The 18,352-nt window shown below is 62.9% G+C and overlaps 1 protein-coding gene across 1 annotated transcript; it reads right to left on the minus strand.

Moving 5' to 3' along the window:
* Positions 1-3,363: 3,363 nt before the first annotated feature.
* Positions 3,364-18,085, minus strand: MXD4 (MAX dimerization protein 4). The gene is made up of 6 exons (XM_036067292.2): positions 17,874-18,085; positions 17,671-17,770; positions 14,128-14,157; positions 8,500-8,614; positions 7,354-7,516; positions 3,364-6,678 (listed from the first exon to the last, which is right to left on the minus strand). Exons 1-6 carry the CDS (start codon positions 17,935-17,937, stop codon positions 6,521-6,523), a joined length of 630 nt encoding a protein of 209 aa, XP_035923185.1. The 5' UTR covers positions 17,938-18,085; the 3' UTR covers positions 3,364-6,520.
* Between the last annotated feature and the right edge of the window lie 267 nt (positions 18,086-18,352).

Raw genomic sequence — 18,352 nt, forward strand, 5'->3', positions numbered from 1 at the left:
GAAATCATGGATTCATCTTGAGGGAAAGATACTTCTTATTAATCCTTCATTTGTTTTCCTTTTTTATTTTCCTCTTCTAAGTGACAATAAAGCCTAAAATGATCTGAAAAGCAAACATTACAGGGGGAAAAACTCACAGATTGGTACCCCGCCTGAAACAAGCTGGGACTGGACCAGAAAGAGACTGGTGAGCGGGGAGGCAAGGTTGGAGCCCACGGACCAGGAGGACTCCTCTTGGCCACTGCCCTGGGGGTGGTAGAAGCCGTGCAGACAGCGCCTTCAGGATGTTTTGCTGAGGAGGCAAAGACTGAGGGCGAGAGAGGAGCAGGATGACACAAGATGAGGGGGTGGGAATGTGGGGTGTGGGGGGAGGGTTTGGGTTTGTTTTGTTTTCAAATGAGAGGAACTTGGGGATGTTTATAGACTGCGAAGAGGAACTTAGAAAAGAGGAGAAGAAAGAAAAGGGGCTGCTTTTTGGAAAGATCCCCGTGGGACAGGAGGGTGAGGGACAGGAGGATGAGGCACAGGGAGCTGTTCTGGAATCCCACATTTCCTCGACACTCCTGGGTCATTTCCTGGGCCCACAAATTCTCCGCATGATTTTGAATTGCTGACCGTGGTTATTTGTTTGAAAGATGTTTGTGGGACCAAAAAAGCCATAAAAACATGAAGTAGAAATCACAATGTTCTTAGCTCCCAGAGTACAAACAACACACGACAGGTTTAATCATGCAGCCCCCAGAAGCTTTCTTTGAAAACTCGATTTATTAGGGTCAGGTTGCATTCGGGATTTAAGAAGCAAATAGGTTACACTTACTTCCAAGACAAGATTTCTTTCCTCCAGTCAAAGTCGTTCGGGGTCTTAGTGGGGTCCTTACAGAGTCAAAAGATGAAGGGAACCCACAGATGAGCCTTCGGCGAGGAAGCCCATGAGGAGGCAGGCCTCCTCGCACAGCTGTGAGCCGCAAGTGGGCTCGCTGATTGCTTTTTCTCTTCTCCTTCCCGTAGGAATCTTTTTTCTCCTGCTGATACTAAAAAGTATTTTAGGTTCTGGACAATATGTTTTTAGATATGTCTAACCGGAAGTGTGATGTTAAGGATCATTTGTTCTTCAACGCTGTTTTTGGTACTGGCAGGACTCCATTCTTCAAGCAATAAGAGGAGTGGGGGGTTTTCCAGGCAGAGGAGTGACACTCTCATGACAAAAGTGACAAAAAGTGGCCAGAGACAGATGCAGGGAGACTCCCGTGATGGAGGGAAGCAAGGGTGGGAGAGGGAAGCGAGCCGCGAAGGTGCAGGAGCAGCTGGGGAGAAAGCAGGCACCTGGGATTTGTTCTGGAGGCTGGGGGGGGGGGCGGACAACAAGACCCCCTGAGGCCCTTCTGCCTACCAAGGGGGAGAGGAAGCGCAAGCTGGCTCCTGGAGGGGCAGAGAGCGGCCTTGAGGGCAGAACCCCGGAGCCAAGAGGGCCAGAGACGGGATGACTCTCAGCTTCCAGCAGAGCAAGAAAGTGGCACTTCTTTCTATTCTTCCTATAAATCCTGCCTAGTCAGAAGAAAGCATTAGGGTATCAAGGAAGAGGGTGGGAAGAAAGTGATTTTTGTCTTCCATCACATTGATATTCATGCAACAAAAGTAAAAACTCAGAGCAGGTTGGGGTCAGGAGCTCACCAAGATAGTTCGATTGGGGATGGGGAGAGTTTGGGGGTAAAAGGGCTCAGAGGAAGGAGGAAGTGAAGGGCCTGGTAGGGGGGCTCGGGGTCTCACGAAGGCCCTCAAGACAGGCTGAGGAGGCAGAAAGCAATGAGGAGGCAGTTGAGAGCCCCTGCGAGCTAAACGGGCAAGTGGCATAATCCCATTTACATTCTGGAAAGATCCTCATGTGGGCTTAGCATGCACTGGGGGCCTGGCCCAGCTAGGGACTGGGAACTGGGAACTGAGGAAAGGAAACAGCATGGAAAGGGCCTTGCCACCCAATTTTGGGGGCCTGATCCTGGCAGAAGTGTGATGGGAGGGGGCATAGGAGCAGGTCACAGAGCTGAGCTGGGAGCTGGGGGGCTGGTGAGTGCGTAGGGACGGAGGGAAGCAAGGGTGGGAGAGGGAAGCGAGCTGCGAAGGTGCAGGAGCAAATGGGGAGAAAGCAGGCACCTGGGATCCGTTCTGGGGCGGACAGCAAGACCCCCTGAGGGCCTTCTGCCTACCAAGAAGAGCGTGGGCAGAAGGGTGGACATGGAGGGCGGCGTCCCCCTTGAGGGGCACAGCCTGTAATCCAGGCTGAATATGGAGATGGACTCTGGTGGCAGGAGGGATTTCCCTGAGGACCAGGGTCCCATCCCAGGGCCCTCTGGCTCAGTGGGCGACTCGGGGAAGGTGGGTACCCTCTCTGAGCCTCAGTTTTCTGTCTTTGAGATGGGCCCAGCATGAGGACAGCAGGCTCTGACTTCACAAAGTGCTTAGCCCAGCTGCTGGAGCCCTTGTGACGTCCGTAAAAGGTGGTGGTGATTTGAAGTCCTAGCAATATTTGGAATTCAAAAGCTGCTCATTTACATTCACACCCCAAGCCCCAGCTGCATTCCCAGTAGGAATTCCCTTGTTTTCCAGAGGTGCCCCAGGAGGACTCACCCAGGTTCAAGAGGTGAGTGCTGCAGCCTGCTGGGGGAGGGCAGAGATCCCTGCAGGTCCTCTCCCAGACACCCCAGAACCTGCTAGAGTGAATCACTGAGCCATCTCCAGTGTGCCGTGGTGCCCCGGGGGGCCCCAGGAAAGTCCTGTTCTGGCTACCCAACTCCCCACTACCTGAGCATTTTGTCCCCTAGTTGCCTTGTGCTGGGGCCACACCATTTCACACCCTCACCCTGCACAGCAGCAGGCAGAGGCCATGCCTGGGACATTCTGGGAATGCTGAGGACAGGTCCAAGGAAGGTTTCTCAAGGTGCATCCTGACAGCCAACTACAGCTGTGTGGAAAGGGCACCTGGCTGAGAACACCTGCTATCCACCCTAAGACCGACCACCCCAAGGGCCAACCTGCCCTCCTGAGACAGTGCCCCAGCCCCAGGGCCAGGAGCAAAGTAGGAATGCTGGCAGCAAGAGCATCTCGTTGGCAGTTGGCAGGGGTGGGGTGGGGTTCCACTTTCATTCAACTCCAGGTGTGACCGTCCAGGGAGGCAGCCACGACGGTGGCGTCTCCGTGGTAGCCAGTTGGCAGTGGGGAAGGACCATGGTATGTTGGGCCTCCCTGAAAGCAGAAGCTGTGGGCAGGGCGGTGAAGGCTGCCAAGGTCACCGGTGGGCTCAGGCTCCCTATGGAGGCCGAGGGGAGGGGAGCCAGATATGGTGACGGAAAGAACTGGAAGCCAGAGGGGTGAGGTATAAAAATCTGTATTTATATTACAAAGACAGAATGGTACAGCACAGTCCCTCCCGGTGAACAGGCAGGTGGGTGGCCCAATTCTCTCCAGCAAGGATGTTGTGATGCGCTGACCTGGCCAGCAGCAGGGCCCCTGGGCAGCCCCAGACTCTGGCAAAGAACCTGCCCTAGATGTGGCCCGGGGTCGGAGTTCTGTGTACATGGCCATGGGGAGGGGGCCCCAGGGTAGCTGGCCCAGAGAGAGGCAGGGGTTGGTAGAGCCGGGGAAGCCTGCCTACTCAGCAGGTGGGGATTGTCTGGGGCAGACAGGAGGGCGGAAGCCCGCAGGGCTGTGGCTGGGCACACAGCTCCATCAGCCCAGGAGGGCAGGCTTGGGCACTGGGCCTCCAAGACCCAAACTACAGAGGCGGGCCCAGAGCTCCAAGGAGAAGAAGCCTTCTTGCAGTCTCCCCAGCCAGCTGGGTCTGCACTGGGGCAGTGGTGGCCTGGTGTATGGGGTCACCTCCCAGTGAGGGTGGGGACCCAAACCTGAGCCTGGGGTTCCAGGATCCTGGCCGAGGGCCACAGTGGCCCACATAGGTGTGGGAGGGCATATGGATAGAGGTCACAGACACCCCTGCAGGCCTGTTCTGGTCCCACCTGCTTCCTAGAGACTCAACGATGCTCAGTTATCCAACGTGGCCTCAAGCCAGGCCCCCACTGGGTCTCTGTGGCCACCAGCAACAGCCAACATGTGCAAAAGGCAGGGAGCTAGTGGGAGGGGAGGATGGATGTGTGAGTAACTGCTAGCACCAGACCCTGGCCCTGAGGACCACCCCCTCACCTGTCTGCTGGTGGCAGAGAGGGGCCCCCGGCCCACGTGGGAACCATGGCCTGAAAAGCCACGGGCTGAGCTGCCAGGAAGGTCAGCTGAGGGCCACAGTTGGTCACCCAGGGAGGATTCTGCTGGCTGGGGTGGGAGCAGAGCCCCCAGCTATTGGGGGAGCTGGTGCTTTAAGAACGGAGAGCACAGACCATCCCAGGGGCCTGGACTTGTGTCTCCTGCAGCGGGATCTTCAACTTGGGCCCTCCTACCCTGCTCAGAGCGGGCTGGTGCTCACAAGAAGCACTGTGTGGCATGCTCAGGCAGACAGGACAAGCTAGTCTGGGCACTGCAGACCCCCAGTGAAGCTGGAAGGAGATGCTGACAGAATAGTTTTCCTTGCAACCACCAGCAAGATGTTTGGACAATCTCCCCAGTTCACGCACTGCCTCCCACAAGCCTGCTCTCCACTCATCATCCCGAGCCCCTGCAGGGCAGGTTCTGTGCCAGAGCTGTTTCCAGGGACCCCGTTCTGCCTCAGTAGGCCACCCACCCTGGGGTGTCCGTCGGCTTGACCAAAAATAAACACGAACTCTCCCCCACAATCTGGAAATCGGTTACAATGCACCAGAGAGGGAAGGAGATGGAGCTGCGGGCCACCCCACAGCACGCCACCCAAATATTGCTGTGCAGACAAGGACTTCAGGAACAAAAGGCCAGGAGAAGCCTCCTGATGCCCAAGCCTGGCTACCCAGGGGGAAGTCTTCATCAGCTGCCAATGTCTGAAATCTGGAGCCCTCGCCCCAGGCCGGGGGAGCAGGGAAGGGTCAAGATGGGTACAGGGGAGAACCTATTTCTCTGGCGAGCAGGCCCCTGACCAGGAGGCCAGGCTGCCCGGCAGGCCCCGACCGACCGCTGGGGAGGGCAAGACGGGGGGTGGGGGGACCGCTGGGTCACTGGGGGAGCCAGGTGACAGAGAGCTGCCCACACAACCCCTGACCGGCCCCGCAGTCTCTCACGCCCAGAAAGCCGTGGCTGCTGGGAGGGGCCGTGGCACAGGGAGGAAGCTAGGAGGGCACCTGCGGGGCAGGCCAGGGGTGCCCCTTGAGCCACAAGGGAGATGCTGGTGGTGGTGGATGGGGCGGGGCCAGACACGGGACACAAGGCACACTTGGACAACGGTGACAGACAAGACGAGTCCCTGAGACGCTGGGTCGCTCCCACCCCTCAGCAAACAAGGACACAACAATGGCTAGGAAAATAGAGTACAAAAATCTCGTACAGGAAATTGAGGCAGCACACGCTGATGTCACTTGGCGGGGAGTCCTTAGAGCTTTTTTCTCTTTTAAAAATGTTTCTCTTATTTTGGGGAAAAAGCCTCTCTCCCGGGAGCCCTGTTCTGGGCTGCTGGGCAGTGCAGCGATTTATTTATTTTATTTTTAAAGGTAGATGAGAAAGCCTCCTGAGGACTCCGTGGCTTCAAGCTGCCGCCCCCAGTGCACCTCAGCCCCGGCCGGGAGGCCGAGCCCCTGCCCTGCAGGTGAGCTGGGGTGGGACGAGGAGCCAGGCACAGGCCAGGGGCCAGCATGTGCCCAGATGACCCTCAAAGGCCTCCCTCCCCAAGATGTGTAGCCTCTGGGTCCGGTGACCACGTGTGTCTGCGTGTGGGCACGTGTGCGTGTGGGCACGTGTCCCTAGGCGTGTGCATGTGTACATCCGAGGGACCTAACAGAGCAGAAGCTGCCCAGCGTGGGATGGGGTGGCCTGGCCTGCCCCCAGGAGCCCAGCCCTGGCTCCTGACACCTGTGGGGTGCAAAGGACCCTCTCCGCCCACTTGCCCCAGGGTGCTCACCCGAGTCCCGCCCTTCATGGGTCCCTCTGTCCAGGCCTCAGGAGCCTACGTGGACTGACAGACAGATGGACAGATGGACGGAGAGCCACGCCTTCCTTCCTTCCTCGGTCCACTCCTTTCTCCTGGGATCCAGGGTTGGGGTCTGAGCTCCCCGCAGTGGTCATTAAGCCCCTCACACGGTGCCCGCCGAGATTTGCAGCAATGATATTTAATACTTCTGGAATGATTAGGAATCTGAGAACAGACCGTGGGCGGCTACGCTGGGCTCCGGGATGTGGGAGCTGGGCCCCGTCTCCCTGCAGGGGTCCCTGCCCAGCTGGGAGGGGTGGGCGGCACGGCAGGCCCTGACCGGCAGGCGGGCGGAGGCGGACAGCCCGGGCGGCAGCTGGAGCTTCCAGAATGGCACAGTGGCGGGCCCGCGGAGAGGCTTTCGAGGACTGGAGGGCTGGCACGCTTGGCCGGGTAGGCAGGCGGGCCAAGGAGCAGAGGGCACTGGGCCTACGAGAGGCCAGGGCGGCCAGGCCGCCGGCAGGGGGGCCCGTAGCCCCCGTCGCTGCAGCCACCACTCTGCAGGCTGTAGTGGTCGTCCGCGTCACTGCTGCTGCCAACACTGTCCAGCTCACCAGGGCCAAACTCCATGCCCTCTACGTCCACTTCTGGGGAGAACGGAGAGGGCAGGATCAGAAACTGGGGTGCCAGCCGGGGCTCCCTTCAAAGTTAGGGCTCATCTCCTCCCTTCGTGGAGGCAGCAGAGGCTCCAGGCTCCAGGGGTGGGGGTGTGGGGGAAGCACGGGGCTCCGGGCCTGCAGCTTGGTGAGGAACACGGGGGCTGGAGCACAGACCAGCTGCCCTCCGTGCCTCACCCACCTCGTCCCGCCTCGTCCCGCCACGACCCGCCTCGTCCCGCCACGTCCCGCCTCGTCCCGCCACGTCCCGCCTCGTCCCGCCTCGTCCCGCCACGTCCCGCCTCGTCCCGCCTCGTCCCGCCACGTCCCGCCACGTCCCGCCACGTCCCGCCTCGTCCCGCCTCTCTCGTCACGACCCGCCTCTCCCGTCACGACCCGCCACGTCCCGTCTCTCCCGCCACGTCCCGCCTCTCCCGCCACGTCCCGCCTCTCCCGCCACGTCCCGCCTCGTCCCGCCACGTCCCGCCACGTCCCGCCTCTCCCGCCACGTCCCGCCACGTCCCGCCTCTCCCGCCACGTCCCGCCTCGTCCTGCCTCGTCCCGCCACGTCTGCTACCAGCGTTCGCACTCATCTGCTGTCGTCCCCCCCTCCCTCAGCCAACCCCACCCTCCCAGCTTCCCGCCCGGCTGCTCCCATGTCCCCACCTTGCTCTGAGTCATCAGTGGAGACGGCGGAGCCCGTGCTGTCCGTGCGTACGCGTTCCAGACTCTGCATGGACAGCTGCTCCAGGCGCCGCTTCAGGAAGCGGTGTTCCCGCTGCAGCTGCTCCTTGATGCTCAGTGCCCGGCGGTCCTGCTCCTCCAGTTTCTGGGGGCAGGGGAGCTATGAGCGGTGGGAGGCAGGGGGACCATCCCCCGTACCCGGACCAGGAACTGGGGCACAGCGGCCTGGGCAGAGCAGGTTCTCATCCCCCACCGCTGGCCCCGCGGGGCCCAAAGGCCTGAGGGGCAGCGCCCTCACCCTGCCAGGGGTTACATGACGTGCCACCTCCCAGGCCTGCGCTCTGCATCTGCTGACCAGCTCCGGAAGACCCACGGCACGTGTGGGCCCCAGGCGGCGCTGCCTCCTGGAGAAGAGCCTGCCCTTGGTGGTCTTGCCCCCACTGTCCCCCATACTGCTGACATCCCCCCACCCCCTGCCTGTCCCTGAGGGCCGCACTCTGCTCTGGGAAGCTGCCTGCTCCCGGAGGCCCCAGGGCACGGACCATGCCTCTCTGTAAGCTCCAACCACCCTGCCTGGGGGTGCGCCTGCCTGTGCTGGCTCAGAGGCTTTGAGGGGTCCTCCAAGGGGACTGAGACCTACCCTGGTTGGCCCAAGTGTCCTAAGACCCCCCCCAAACCAGCAGGTCTGTCTTGAGACCTTGGGGGCCCACCCCAGATAATGGCTCACTCCATCCACCCCCTCTGCCAGTCCCAGGAGACCAACTCCACCCTCTACCCAGAACCTCCCAAGACCCCTGGGCTGCCTGCTTCCCATCCTGCCCTTCCTGACCCCACCTCTCCTTCACAGCCCAGGGCCCCAGGGGCCGTCTGTAACCCCCTTCACCTCCCCCAGCCCAGCATGGCTACCTCCTACCCCCACCACCTCTCGATAAAACCCAGCAGGTGCTTGTGACCCCCTCCACCCTAAGCATCCCCTGTGCCCTCACCTACCACCAGAGACCCCCAGAGGTCCCCAGGCTACACCTGCTAGGTGGCTCCCCTCAGGCCCCCTGGTCACTCCCCCGGGGTGTACGGGATGGGCTGGGGTCAGCCGAGGCAGCTGGTCAGACCAGTGGACCCCCTGCTCACCTTGATGTGCATCTTGGCCCGCTTGAGGAGGCTCAGTGTGGTGTGGCGGGTACTGTCCGGGCCCAGGGGCACCAGCTGCTTGAGCTGCTCCAGATAGAGCCTGAGTTTGGCTCGTCTGAAAGAGGAGAGACAGAACCGTCAGGCCGGGGTGACATAGCCCTGGGGACAGCAGCAGCAGACAGGCCTGAGAGGTCTGGGGGCATGAGAGGCGGCCAGCCAGACTCCTGCACAGACCTGCTTGGGGTCCCTCTCCAGGACTCCCCTCCCAGCCTGGCTGCCTGCTTCCCCTGAGCAGCCCGGCCCCTGCCTTCTGGATTCCCCGACGGAGCGGAGAGCCTGTGGCTGGGGCGCGGGGAGCCGGCCAGCCCAGCACGGGCTGCGGGACACGGCCTCAGAGCCCTAGCCCGCGCTGCGGTCACCGCCCTCCACGGTGGATCCAGGAGGCCAGGGCCCTGCTCAGGCTGCTCCCAGAGGTCCAGGGGGCCCCAGGCAAGATTGGCATTCCACTTTGCCAAGTTCAGGGTGGTCTCTGGTCATGTCACCACAGAAATGCAAGTCTACTGGGCTCAGGGAGGGCCAAGGAGCAGCCCCTCCCACCCCGAGTTTGATGTCCCTGAGAGACCACTTCATTCCAGATTTTATCCCTGTGTCCGTGCAGACAAATGCAGATTTTCACCAAACTGCCCTCATAAGACCCAGCGACACTGTTCACACGAGGGCTTTGGGTGAGGGGCTCTGGCCCAGATCCCGCCCGTGCAGAAACCCTGCCTTTCCTGGCTCATCCCTGCAGGGGAGGGGTGGCCGGGGGGGGGGGGGGCGGCCACAGCTCACTCTGAAGCACACTCTGGCCACCGGGACGGCCAGGGGGCCTCTGCCACATGCACGTAACCCTCCCCGCCTCTGCGGGAGGCCCGGCCACACTGCTCTGCTTAGGCCACGCTAAGAAACCCCCGGAGGACAGGGGGCAGGAGTTTTGGGGAGGCCTTGACAGCCTGCCGCCCAGCTGCCCTGCCGGCACCACGGCCAGTGCAGGTCCCTTCCCTCTGCTTTCACCTCTGCCCCCGACCTGCCACAGCCCCCGCGCATCCACAGCCCCACTCAGCCTCAGAGCCTGGCCGGACAGCGGACCGAGGGGACGCCCGAGGCCTGGGAGAAGGGGCAGCCGGGGGCGGGGCAGGAGCCTGTCAGCAGAGCAGCGAGACGGCCCCACCCTGCAGGAGGAAGGCTGGCGGCACTGGGACCCCGCGGCCCTACGTCTGTCACCCAGGCCCACACGCCACCCTCCCACTGACAGAGCACCCCCCACCCAGCACCCCAGCCCACAGCACCCCGGGACCTAGAAGTCGTCCAGAAGAACCTCCAGGACAGAGGACCAAGGCTGCGCTCTGCCACGAGGCCACGCAGAGCCAGGACCTGCATGAGGGGCAGCCCCATGCTCTGCCTCGAGGCTGGAGGACCTTCAGAGATGAGCTCCCACCTCCACGGGACTACAGGGCTGGAGCAGGCGGCATGCCAGAAGGACCACCCAGAGTCCAGGAACCTCCGCTCCCCCACCTCCAAGGGGCTCCAGGACCCTGCCCGATGCCCCACTGAAAATGGGGCCAGAACACTGGGCGGGGGGGGCGGCAAACTGCGCTCTGTGCTCAAGGAGGGGCTCACCAGCCAGAGAGCCACAGTTCCACAGTGGGCCCTGCCGTCCTGCCACCCGCACCCAGGTCACTGGTGGGGTCCCCTTGTCCCTTTGAGCTCTAGCAAATGGCAATTCTTACAATCTACTGCTTACATAAGCAGTACGTGACCTTTGTGTAAAGTCAGAAACTGCAAATTAAAAGAAAGAAAAAAATAATAAATGAGAAGGACCCTGAATCCCACCACCACCATTTTAGTGTAGTCTACATTCTCGCATCATGAATGTTCGGCATACGGAACCACCTACGTGACAAGGGACCCGATATTGTTTAAAAAACTCAAACAGCAGACGCACACGAGAGACTCAACAGGACACAATGAAGAACAGGAGGCATGCGTCTCCAGGTGATGCGGTTAGCAACGTTTATTTCTTTGGCTTTACGGTTTTGTTTTTTGTTTTTGTATTTTCAGGCTTTCTATGCTAAAAAAAAAACCACATATTACTTTTACAATCAGAAAGAGAATTTGTACAAGAAAGAAAAAACACAGCTAAAAGACAAATAACAGTGGAAAAATATCTGTAATACACATAAAAGACAAACGGTTAGTATTCGTGACATTTTGAGCTCATACACATCAAAAATAAAAAGAGGAGTATCTTACTGTGGAAATGGGCAAAGGACACACACAGGCAAGCTGCAGAACACAGACCGCTAAGCTAACACAAAACCCGGCCCGCCGCGCAGCCCGCGAGGAAACGAAAGCCCGGCGGGGTGGGGGGGCCGTCACCCGGGCCCGAGCGCCAACACCGGCGGGCTCTGGGGCTGGCCAGGGCGCGGCCGGCCACGCGTCGTAGGGTCGTGGCTGGGGGAGCAAACAGGGACCGCAGCACCCAAGGGCCGTGGCAGCGACTCGCTCCACCCCCAGGGTGACAACGTGGCGGCGGTGGTGCGGGGAGCGTTAAGCAGAGGCCACGGCTAAGAGCGCGGGCAGCACGGCCACGAGTCTGCGTCAGCACTGGGACCCGCGGTGGCGGAGGCGCCGACACAGGACAGCACTCATGTGGTGGCAGGTGAAAGGTCAAGTTATGAAACAGCGGCTAACAAGGTCCCATTCTTATCCAAGTTAGCATCCGTGTGGAGGAGGAGGAGGATCAGGGGCGGCCTCCCAGCCACCTAGGATGGCTCTCTCCCGGGGGGGGGCTGGGGGGGGGCTCGAACGTCTGTGATGGACGTGGACAGACTGCTTTACAAATCCTAAAGCAGAGGCTCCTCGAGGGACAAAGACAGTCCGCTGGACGGTACCCAAGCAGCGCCTGGCACCGGACACCGCGGCCGCCCGAGTCCCCAGGAGCGCTCAGCCAGGCGTGCAGCCTGGGGGGCCGGGGCCCAGCTCTGCCAAGCGCCGGCTGCAGGGGCCCGGGCGAGTCCCCACCCTCGTCGGCCGCGGCGTTCCGCCCTGCGGGGAGCAGGAAGGGGTGCCGAGGCTGCCACAGTGCCGCAGGCCCTCTGCCAGCGCCCCGTGGCTGTCCCCGGCATTCCCGGGAGCTTGGAAAATTCACCACTTCCTGAAGGAACCCTGTGTGGACTCAGGAGGCAGAACCTGCCTCTGGGAATCCCTGCGCTAGTGTTCACAGCAGCTCGGTTGTTGGCCGCTGGCCGCAGCCCAGCTCTCAACACAGGTCCTTCCTGGCTTCTCACCACGAGCCCCCTGCTCCCCGGAGGAAGACCCAGAGCTCCCGAGCCATGTCCCAGGGTCCCAGCGTCTGCACAGCTGCGCTCTGCACCACCCCAGGCCTGGCGGTCAGAGAAGACGCGGTGAACGGTGGCTCCCTCGGGGGGGGGGGGGATGGGGAGCCACCTTCTGCTCACCTGCGTCTTCTAGCTGTCGTGTGGTTTATAAAGACCGTGTGCCACTGCACCAGGCAGCTGGGGGCTCCCTACCTCCACACACAAAGGCTAAAGGCTGGAGCTGGGGCCAGGAGGCTCATCCTGCCCAGGAGCACCTGACCTCCGTGGCCCCCAGGCCTGGGGTCAGCAGCGGAGCCCTGGCCTTAGCAGACCCGCGGGGGCTGCTTCCCACAAGGGAGGATGGGAGGACTGGGAGGAGGAACAGGGCCAGGCTGGGCGGGCCTCAGGCTGACCGGGCTGGCTCAGAGAACAGGCAAGGGGAAACCCCACAGGCCCAGGGTAGGCACACCTCCAGGGCAGGCGGCGTCCCCGGGGCCGGCCGGGTGACCCAGCCATGCTTCTTTCCTTCCTGTGGCCAGCAGCCAGGCATGTCCTGCATTAGCACTGGGCAGTCACAGGCACAGCCGTGTTCCCGGTCCCCACCAGGGGCTCCTCGTGGCTGCCCACACCTGCTCATTGGCCAGCCAGGAACAGGACCCTGCACTGGGATGAGGAGTGGACAGAGATCTCAAGCCACCCATCTATCCGCTGCAGGGGCTCAAAAGGACCCCCCGAGGCCCAGTCTAAGGGCGGGCTTTGGGAGAATGTGACTGAGGCCAAGGCCAGGGTCAAGGGGCAGTTGTAGGGGTCAAAGGCTAGCAACCTGTCCTCCTCCACAGACTGCCATGCCCTGGGCACCTGTCTTCCCGCAGCATCATCCCCTCTGTCTGCACTGCGGGACTGTTTTCCCAGGACCCCAGGGCCTTCTCCAGAACCCCCCTCACGTGCCTGTCCAGGCTCTGGGGTCCCAGTAAAGGCTGACCACCTCCTCCAGCCTGGGAGCAACCCCGGGGCCCCCCTGGCTCTTGGGGCCCCTATACCTACCCCACCTCTCTGGCCTCTCGGGAGCCCCTCAAACACACAGGACCAGTCCAGGAAGTACGGTTCCTCCAGAGAACACAGCGTCCTGTCCCTGCCCAGCCCCCGCCCAGCTGAGGGCCGAATCCCAGGGGAGCGGAAGCTGGTGCTGCCGTGGGCGTAGAGCAGGGGCGGGGGGAGAACACGCAGAACTGGCTAAGCTCCAAGCCTTCCCAGAGCAGGCTGAAAGCTCAACTTGTATACAGAAGCCCCCCTCCACACTGACCCAAGAAGGGAGGAAAGAATGGGCCCATTTCACAGATGGGAGCAAAGCTCAGGAAAAGCTACCATGTGGCATCCCTTCGTCCTGGCACCACGGCTCCCGCCTTCAGGGCCTCTGTACCCACCCCCAGCTCCCACCACCCCACTGAGATGCACCATGAGGGTCCCTGTCTGCAGGGCCGAGCCTGCCTGTGTCTTGTTCCTATTTCAGAGGAGGCCCAGGGTCATGGAACCCCTGAGGGCAGAGCCAGGCATGCAGCACCCAAGCTGGGGTCAGCCAGAGAGGGGCCCTGGGGCCTACCTTGGGTCACAGTGCTGCCCTTCCCCGCTTCTCCCCACAAGCCCTCCCACTCCTCAGAAGACCCAGCGCAGACCCAGCCCTGCAGCCAGTAGGTGGGCATGAAGTGGGTTCCCCTGGATCCTTCCCTGGGCCAGAGCTTCCCCTCAAGCCCACGCGGCCAGAGACAGGCTGCCCTTCCCACTGCCCCCATACGAGACCAGCGGGAGCTCCTTGGAAGGCAGGCCCCGGGTGCAGGGGACCCCAGACTAAGAGGGCCAAGCCCTCCTGGTTGGAGGTCAGCATCCTAAAGGCTCAAGAGCTGCTCCCAAAGAGGCTCAGATGCCCCAAGTTAGATGGATCTCCTCCTCCAGAGAGCGGGCCCTGAGGGTCACCCAGCATAGGGGATCCTGCTCCAAGTCCCTCACGCCCACCCTGAACTTCTAGGAGCAGCACCTGGGCCCCTGCCTCTACCTCCTGGCATGCGGTGCCTGACAGCAGAGTCTGATTCTGCCTTTCAGACAGACCCTTCCCTAGCAAGGGCCCAGCCTGGCGGCACGGTCAGCCGTGCCCAGACACATCAGGTGGGACCCGGGGGGGTGCGGCCATAGCATCCCCCCAGCAGAAAGGTGGGTGGGATGTGTTAGGCGGCTCATACGGGCGACCGGGAGTGGGGGACAGGGGATCACTTACCTGTGCTTTTCTAGTTCATTGTGTGAAGACCTGTTTAGAGAGACAGAAAGACAGAGCTCACTCTGCTGCCTGATCACCAAAGCCCAAGAACGACAACTCTACTCGGGGGCCTAGGAACCTGTCGATGGTGGCAGACAGGGTCTGGGCCCCAGGATGGCCCAGGGCGGGGAGGGCCGAGGCAGGTGAGCAGCTGCCGAGCCAAGGCGGGGGTGGGGGGGACCTCGCACTGAGTGACAAGGACAGGAGACCCAGAGCTGCAGCTCTGTCCAGGGGTGCCCAGGGCCACCTGGCTTACTTCGTGAGGCATGTGGGGGCTCTGGCCAGCAGGAGGGTCCAAAGCCCCTTCCAGAAGGTACTAGGACTGACCCACCCTGTGCTCCCAAGACTTCCCAGGCACTAAGCCACCAGCCTTCTCCACTCCCCACCCCTGGAGGCCACAGGCGCTAGCACAAAGGGCCAACGGCAGGGGAGCACGGACACGGTGTGGTCCGGCCCTGACCCAGCCAGAGCACCATTCTCACCCTGCTGGGCTCTCCCACCTGCATCCTCACAGCTCATCGGACCAGTGGGGACACCCAGGGACAGAGCAGACCCAGCCCAAGAGGGATCAGCGCATAAGGACACCTCTAATATGTGCATGCTTCCTGGGCCAGTGGGCAGGAGGGAGACTGAGGCTAGCCCTTTCGCTTCCCTCTGGGGCCATGGTCTTGGCCTCTCTGGGCACAGGGACCCCATCTGCTGCTCAAGCCCTGCCCACCTGGCCCATCCAGACAGGGGTACAGAGTCCTGAGCACCTTGGTGGACAGGGCCACAGCACCTGCCCTGCAGGACAATAATATGGCAGGGCCAATCTCCCAGTTCCCCATCATTTTCCCGGTTCAAGTGGGGACCCCATGGACAGCCAGGGCTCCTAGGCCTGCCAGGCTGCCTCGCATGTGAGCAGAGGGCCCCCAAGCCACCTCAGGGGACACCCAGATTGACTGCTGTGTCCCCCACCTCTCACTCTTTCCTGGAGCTTCTACTGACCTCTGCCTGCCTGCTCTCACTCCCCTGCTGTAGGAACTGTGGACTGGGTGTCTCCCGTCCCCATCCCACAAGTCAGAGTGCCTGCCCATCCTTCTGCTTCTGCCGCCTAGCACGATTCATGGCCCCATCAAAGCCAATTGGGACCCAAGGCCTCCCCTCTGCTCGCCAGGGCAGTCAGCCCCTGGGCCTCCCTGTGCAGCTTTAGGAGAGCCCCGAGGGCCTGCCGATCACATGAGCTGGGCAGGGAGCCTCAGAACCTCTGCCGGGGCTGGCCAGGACCAGGGGTGGGCATAGCTGTCAGGCTCCTCAAGGCCTGGACCACAGTCCATCTGTGTGGGTCTGGAGGTCTGCTCGCGTGTGAAGGATGTAAGGGTCAGCGAGTGCCCTTCGATGTACAGAGATGTGCCTGGCCACCCCCTCACTGTCTGGGCTAGACCCCATCCTGGAGGAAGAGGGTCACTCCTTGGCTAACTGGGGATGGAGAGAGGCCCAGAGCCCCTCCTAGGGCTCCTCCCAGGTCCAGACACCTGTGATAGCCTCTGGCAGGTTTGTAACATGGGTCCCAGGAACACCCTGTCTCAGGCCTAGGGAAAGGGGGGACCCCAGGCTGGGGCTCCGCTAAGTATATTCCTGCCCTCACTTGGTTCACAGCCCACAGCAACCCCTCCGGGTAGGTACTCTTCAGCCATGCTCTTGGAGGACCTGAGCCCCAGCAGGCTGGCTCCAGGTCCCTCTTGATGAACCATTGTCCCCCAAAGCCCTTCCTGGAGCTTGTGGGGCTTCCCCCCTATACATCGCCCTCCTGCCCCACTCCTCACCCTGGTCCCAGCGGTGCCCATCCTTTCCCCTCACCGTGGCGAGAGGAAGAAGCCTTGCAGGGTAGGACAGCCCTGCCAGGCAAGTCAGGGCCCCGGATCCTCTAGGCCCTGCTCTGGGCTGGCCAGGCCCAGCTGGACCAGGACAGCCTCGAGGGGCCATCTCTGTGAGCCCCAGGGGGCCTCATCCCTGGGAGATGCCAGCTCTGCCCAGAGGAGCAGCAGGGAGGTGCGCTGCAGCCCAGGAGACCCTCTCGGCCCTCCCCAGGGCCCTGAGGGTCTCTGCCTGGCAGAATGGAGAAGGCCAAGACCCCACTTCAGAACAGGGGTCCCAGGGATGGGAGGGTGGCTCCAGGCAAATAATTCAATTTCTCTGTGCCTGCAGCCTTCACGTGCAGGTAAAAATAACACGTCCATCCTGGGTTGGGCGGATATAGGAAGTACTGACCCACGCAGCACACCAAAGCCCCCAGACAGTCTTAGCTACGATTCTGGTTACCAACTCTGGGTACCCCGTGGGAGTCCAAGGTCATGCCCCAGAGTTCTCCATGGGCGCCGGGGCATTGGGGGCAGTGAGAGCCAACAGCGGGGGCCCGAGGCCGGGGTGCCCCCCTCACGTATCTTTTCCCAAACTGTCCTCAGCAGGGGACCAGGGGCTGGGACTGGGAGGCACGTCCAGCCAGGGCAGATGGAGACTCAACCAGCTCCTTGCCAGGCCCAGGGCGCCAGGACGTCACAGGAGATGGGTCCCTGTGCCAGCCTTTCTGTTTCCCAAGAACGGGCAGGCCACAGGAATGAGCCGCACCCTCTGCCAAGGGGCCCTGAAGCCCCCTGCAAGCCCAGCTCCCCGCCCGGTGACATGGTCCCGAGCCAAAGCCCGCCGGGCAGTGCCAGGTGTGGGTGGTCCTCATGGCAGCGGGGAGAGTGGAACCCCGCGGGAGCCCTAGCTCAGGGTCCCCCCAGGGATGCGCACCCCAGCTTTCTGCTTCTACAGTCTGGGAACAAGGCCAGAGGAAGGGGGGTGGGGGAGGGCTGCTGCACAGCGGCCCGCACCTCTTCCGGCTCCCCTTAAAAAGGGCCTCCTGTCCCAAAGAAGGGGACCCTACACTTGTCGCTGCGTTTCACTTATGTCAGGAGACTGGGCAGGAGGGTGGATTCCGTGGGAGGGCTGGGGGCCCAAGGTAGGGCCTCCATGCGCCTTCTTTGTCCAGGCCCCCCGGGGGTGGGGGTACTCAGCCCAACAGCAGGGGAGATGCGGCCCACCCACCCGCGGCAAGCAGAGGTCAGGGAGGGCGGTCCCACGCTGCTGTGCACCGAGCCTCAGTTTCCCCGGACTCACGGGGCACCGGCCAGCGCCCACAGACAACTTTTTTCCTGCCCGGAAAAGTCCAGAACAACTTGGGAGCGGGGAGCGGCTGCGGGAGGAGACCCCGAGCGGCTGGCGCTGTACGCGTGGCACTGTTTACGCGAGAGGCCGAGGAGGCGCGGCCCGCGGGAAGATGGCGACGGCGCGGGCGGGGCCGGCCGGGCGGGGCTGCGGCCGCGGCCCGGGCGCGCCTCCTCCTCCAGGCTGGCCGCCGGGGCGCGCGGCCTGCGGCCGAGCTGAGGCCCGGGGGTCGGGGCTGGGGGAGGGAGCTCCGGGGGGCGACCCCGGGCGCCGGGCCGGGCGGGGGGTGGGGGCGGCCGCGCGGGGGGGCGGTACCTGTTGTTTGGGGCCTTGCGCACCAGGCCGGCCGCCTTTGTCTTCTTCCTGGCGAAGTCGCCGTCGAAGGGCAGCACCGAGGCGTAGCCGTGCTCGGCCTCTGCGGACAGACGGCGCGGTCAGCGGGCCCCCGCCCCGGCCCCGGCCCCGCCGCCGCCGCCCGCCAGCCCGCGGCCCGGCGCACAAAGGGGCGCGGGCGCTACCTCGGTCCCTGCGCTCCAGGTACTCGGCCGCCTCCAGCAGGATCAGCAGGGAATTCAGCTCCATCCTCCTGCCCGCCCGCGCCGGCCCGCGCTCTCCGGGACGGCGGCGGCCGCTGCCCGGCCCTCTCCGGCCGGCTCCGCTCGCCGCCCGCCCCGCGCGCCCGGCGGCCCCACTTCCCAGACTCCAGCGGACTCCCTGCGCGCTCGGCCGCCACCCTCCGCCTCAGGCCCTCAAATTGACACATAAGGGCGAGCGGCGGCCGACGCAGCCAATGGGGACCGGCGCTCCGGCTCCGGGGGCGGGCGCTGGGCCGGGCCGGGGCCAATGGGAGCTGGCCGAACGCCTCGGGCCGGGCCGAGAATGTTGACAGATGCGAAGCTCGGTTCCGATAGGCCCGCCGCGGTAGTAACAATTTAGAAGCCCAAGCTTAGCAACAGCACGTGGTGGCCCGGCCCCCGCGCTCGCTGACTGGCGGCTG

This window comes from Halichoerus grypus, chromosome 3, assembly GCF_964656455.1.
Source record: "Halichoerus grypus chromosome 3, mHalGry1.hap1.1, whole genome shotgun sequence".
Classification (NCBI taxonomy): Eukaryota; Metazoa; Chordata; class Mammalia; order Carnivora; family Phocidae; genus Halichoerus; species Halichoerus grypus.

Coding starts and splice junctions, on each gene's coding strand:
- MXD4 (XM_036067292.2), bottom strand. CDS start 17,937: ATGGAGCTGAATTCCCTGCTGATCCTGCTGGAGGCGGCCGAGTACCTG. Junction 17,771..17,873: donor CCTGGAGCGCAGGGACCGAG/GTAGCGCCCGCG, acceptor GTCTGTCCGCAG/AGGCCGAGCACGGCTACGCC. Junction 8,615..14,127: donor AATGAACTAGAAAAGCACAG/GTAAGTGATCCC, acceptor CTCCTCTTTCAG/ACGAGCCAAACTCAGGCTCT.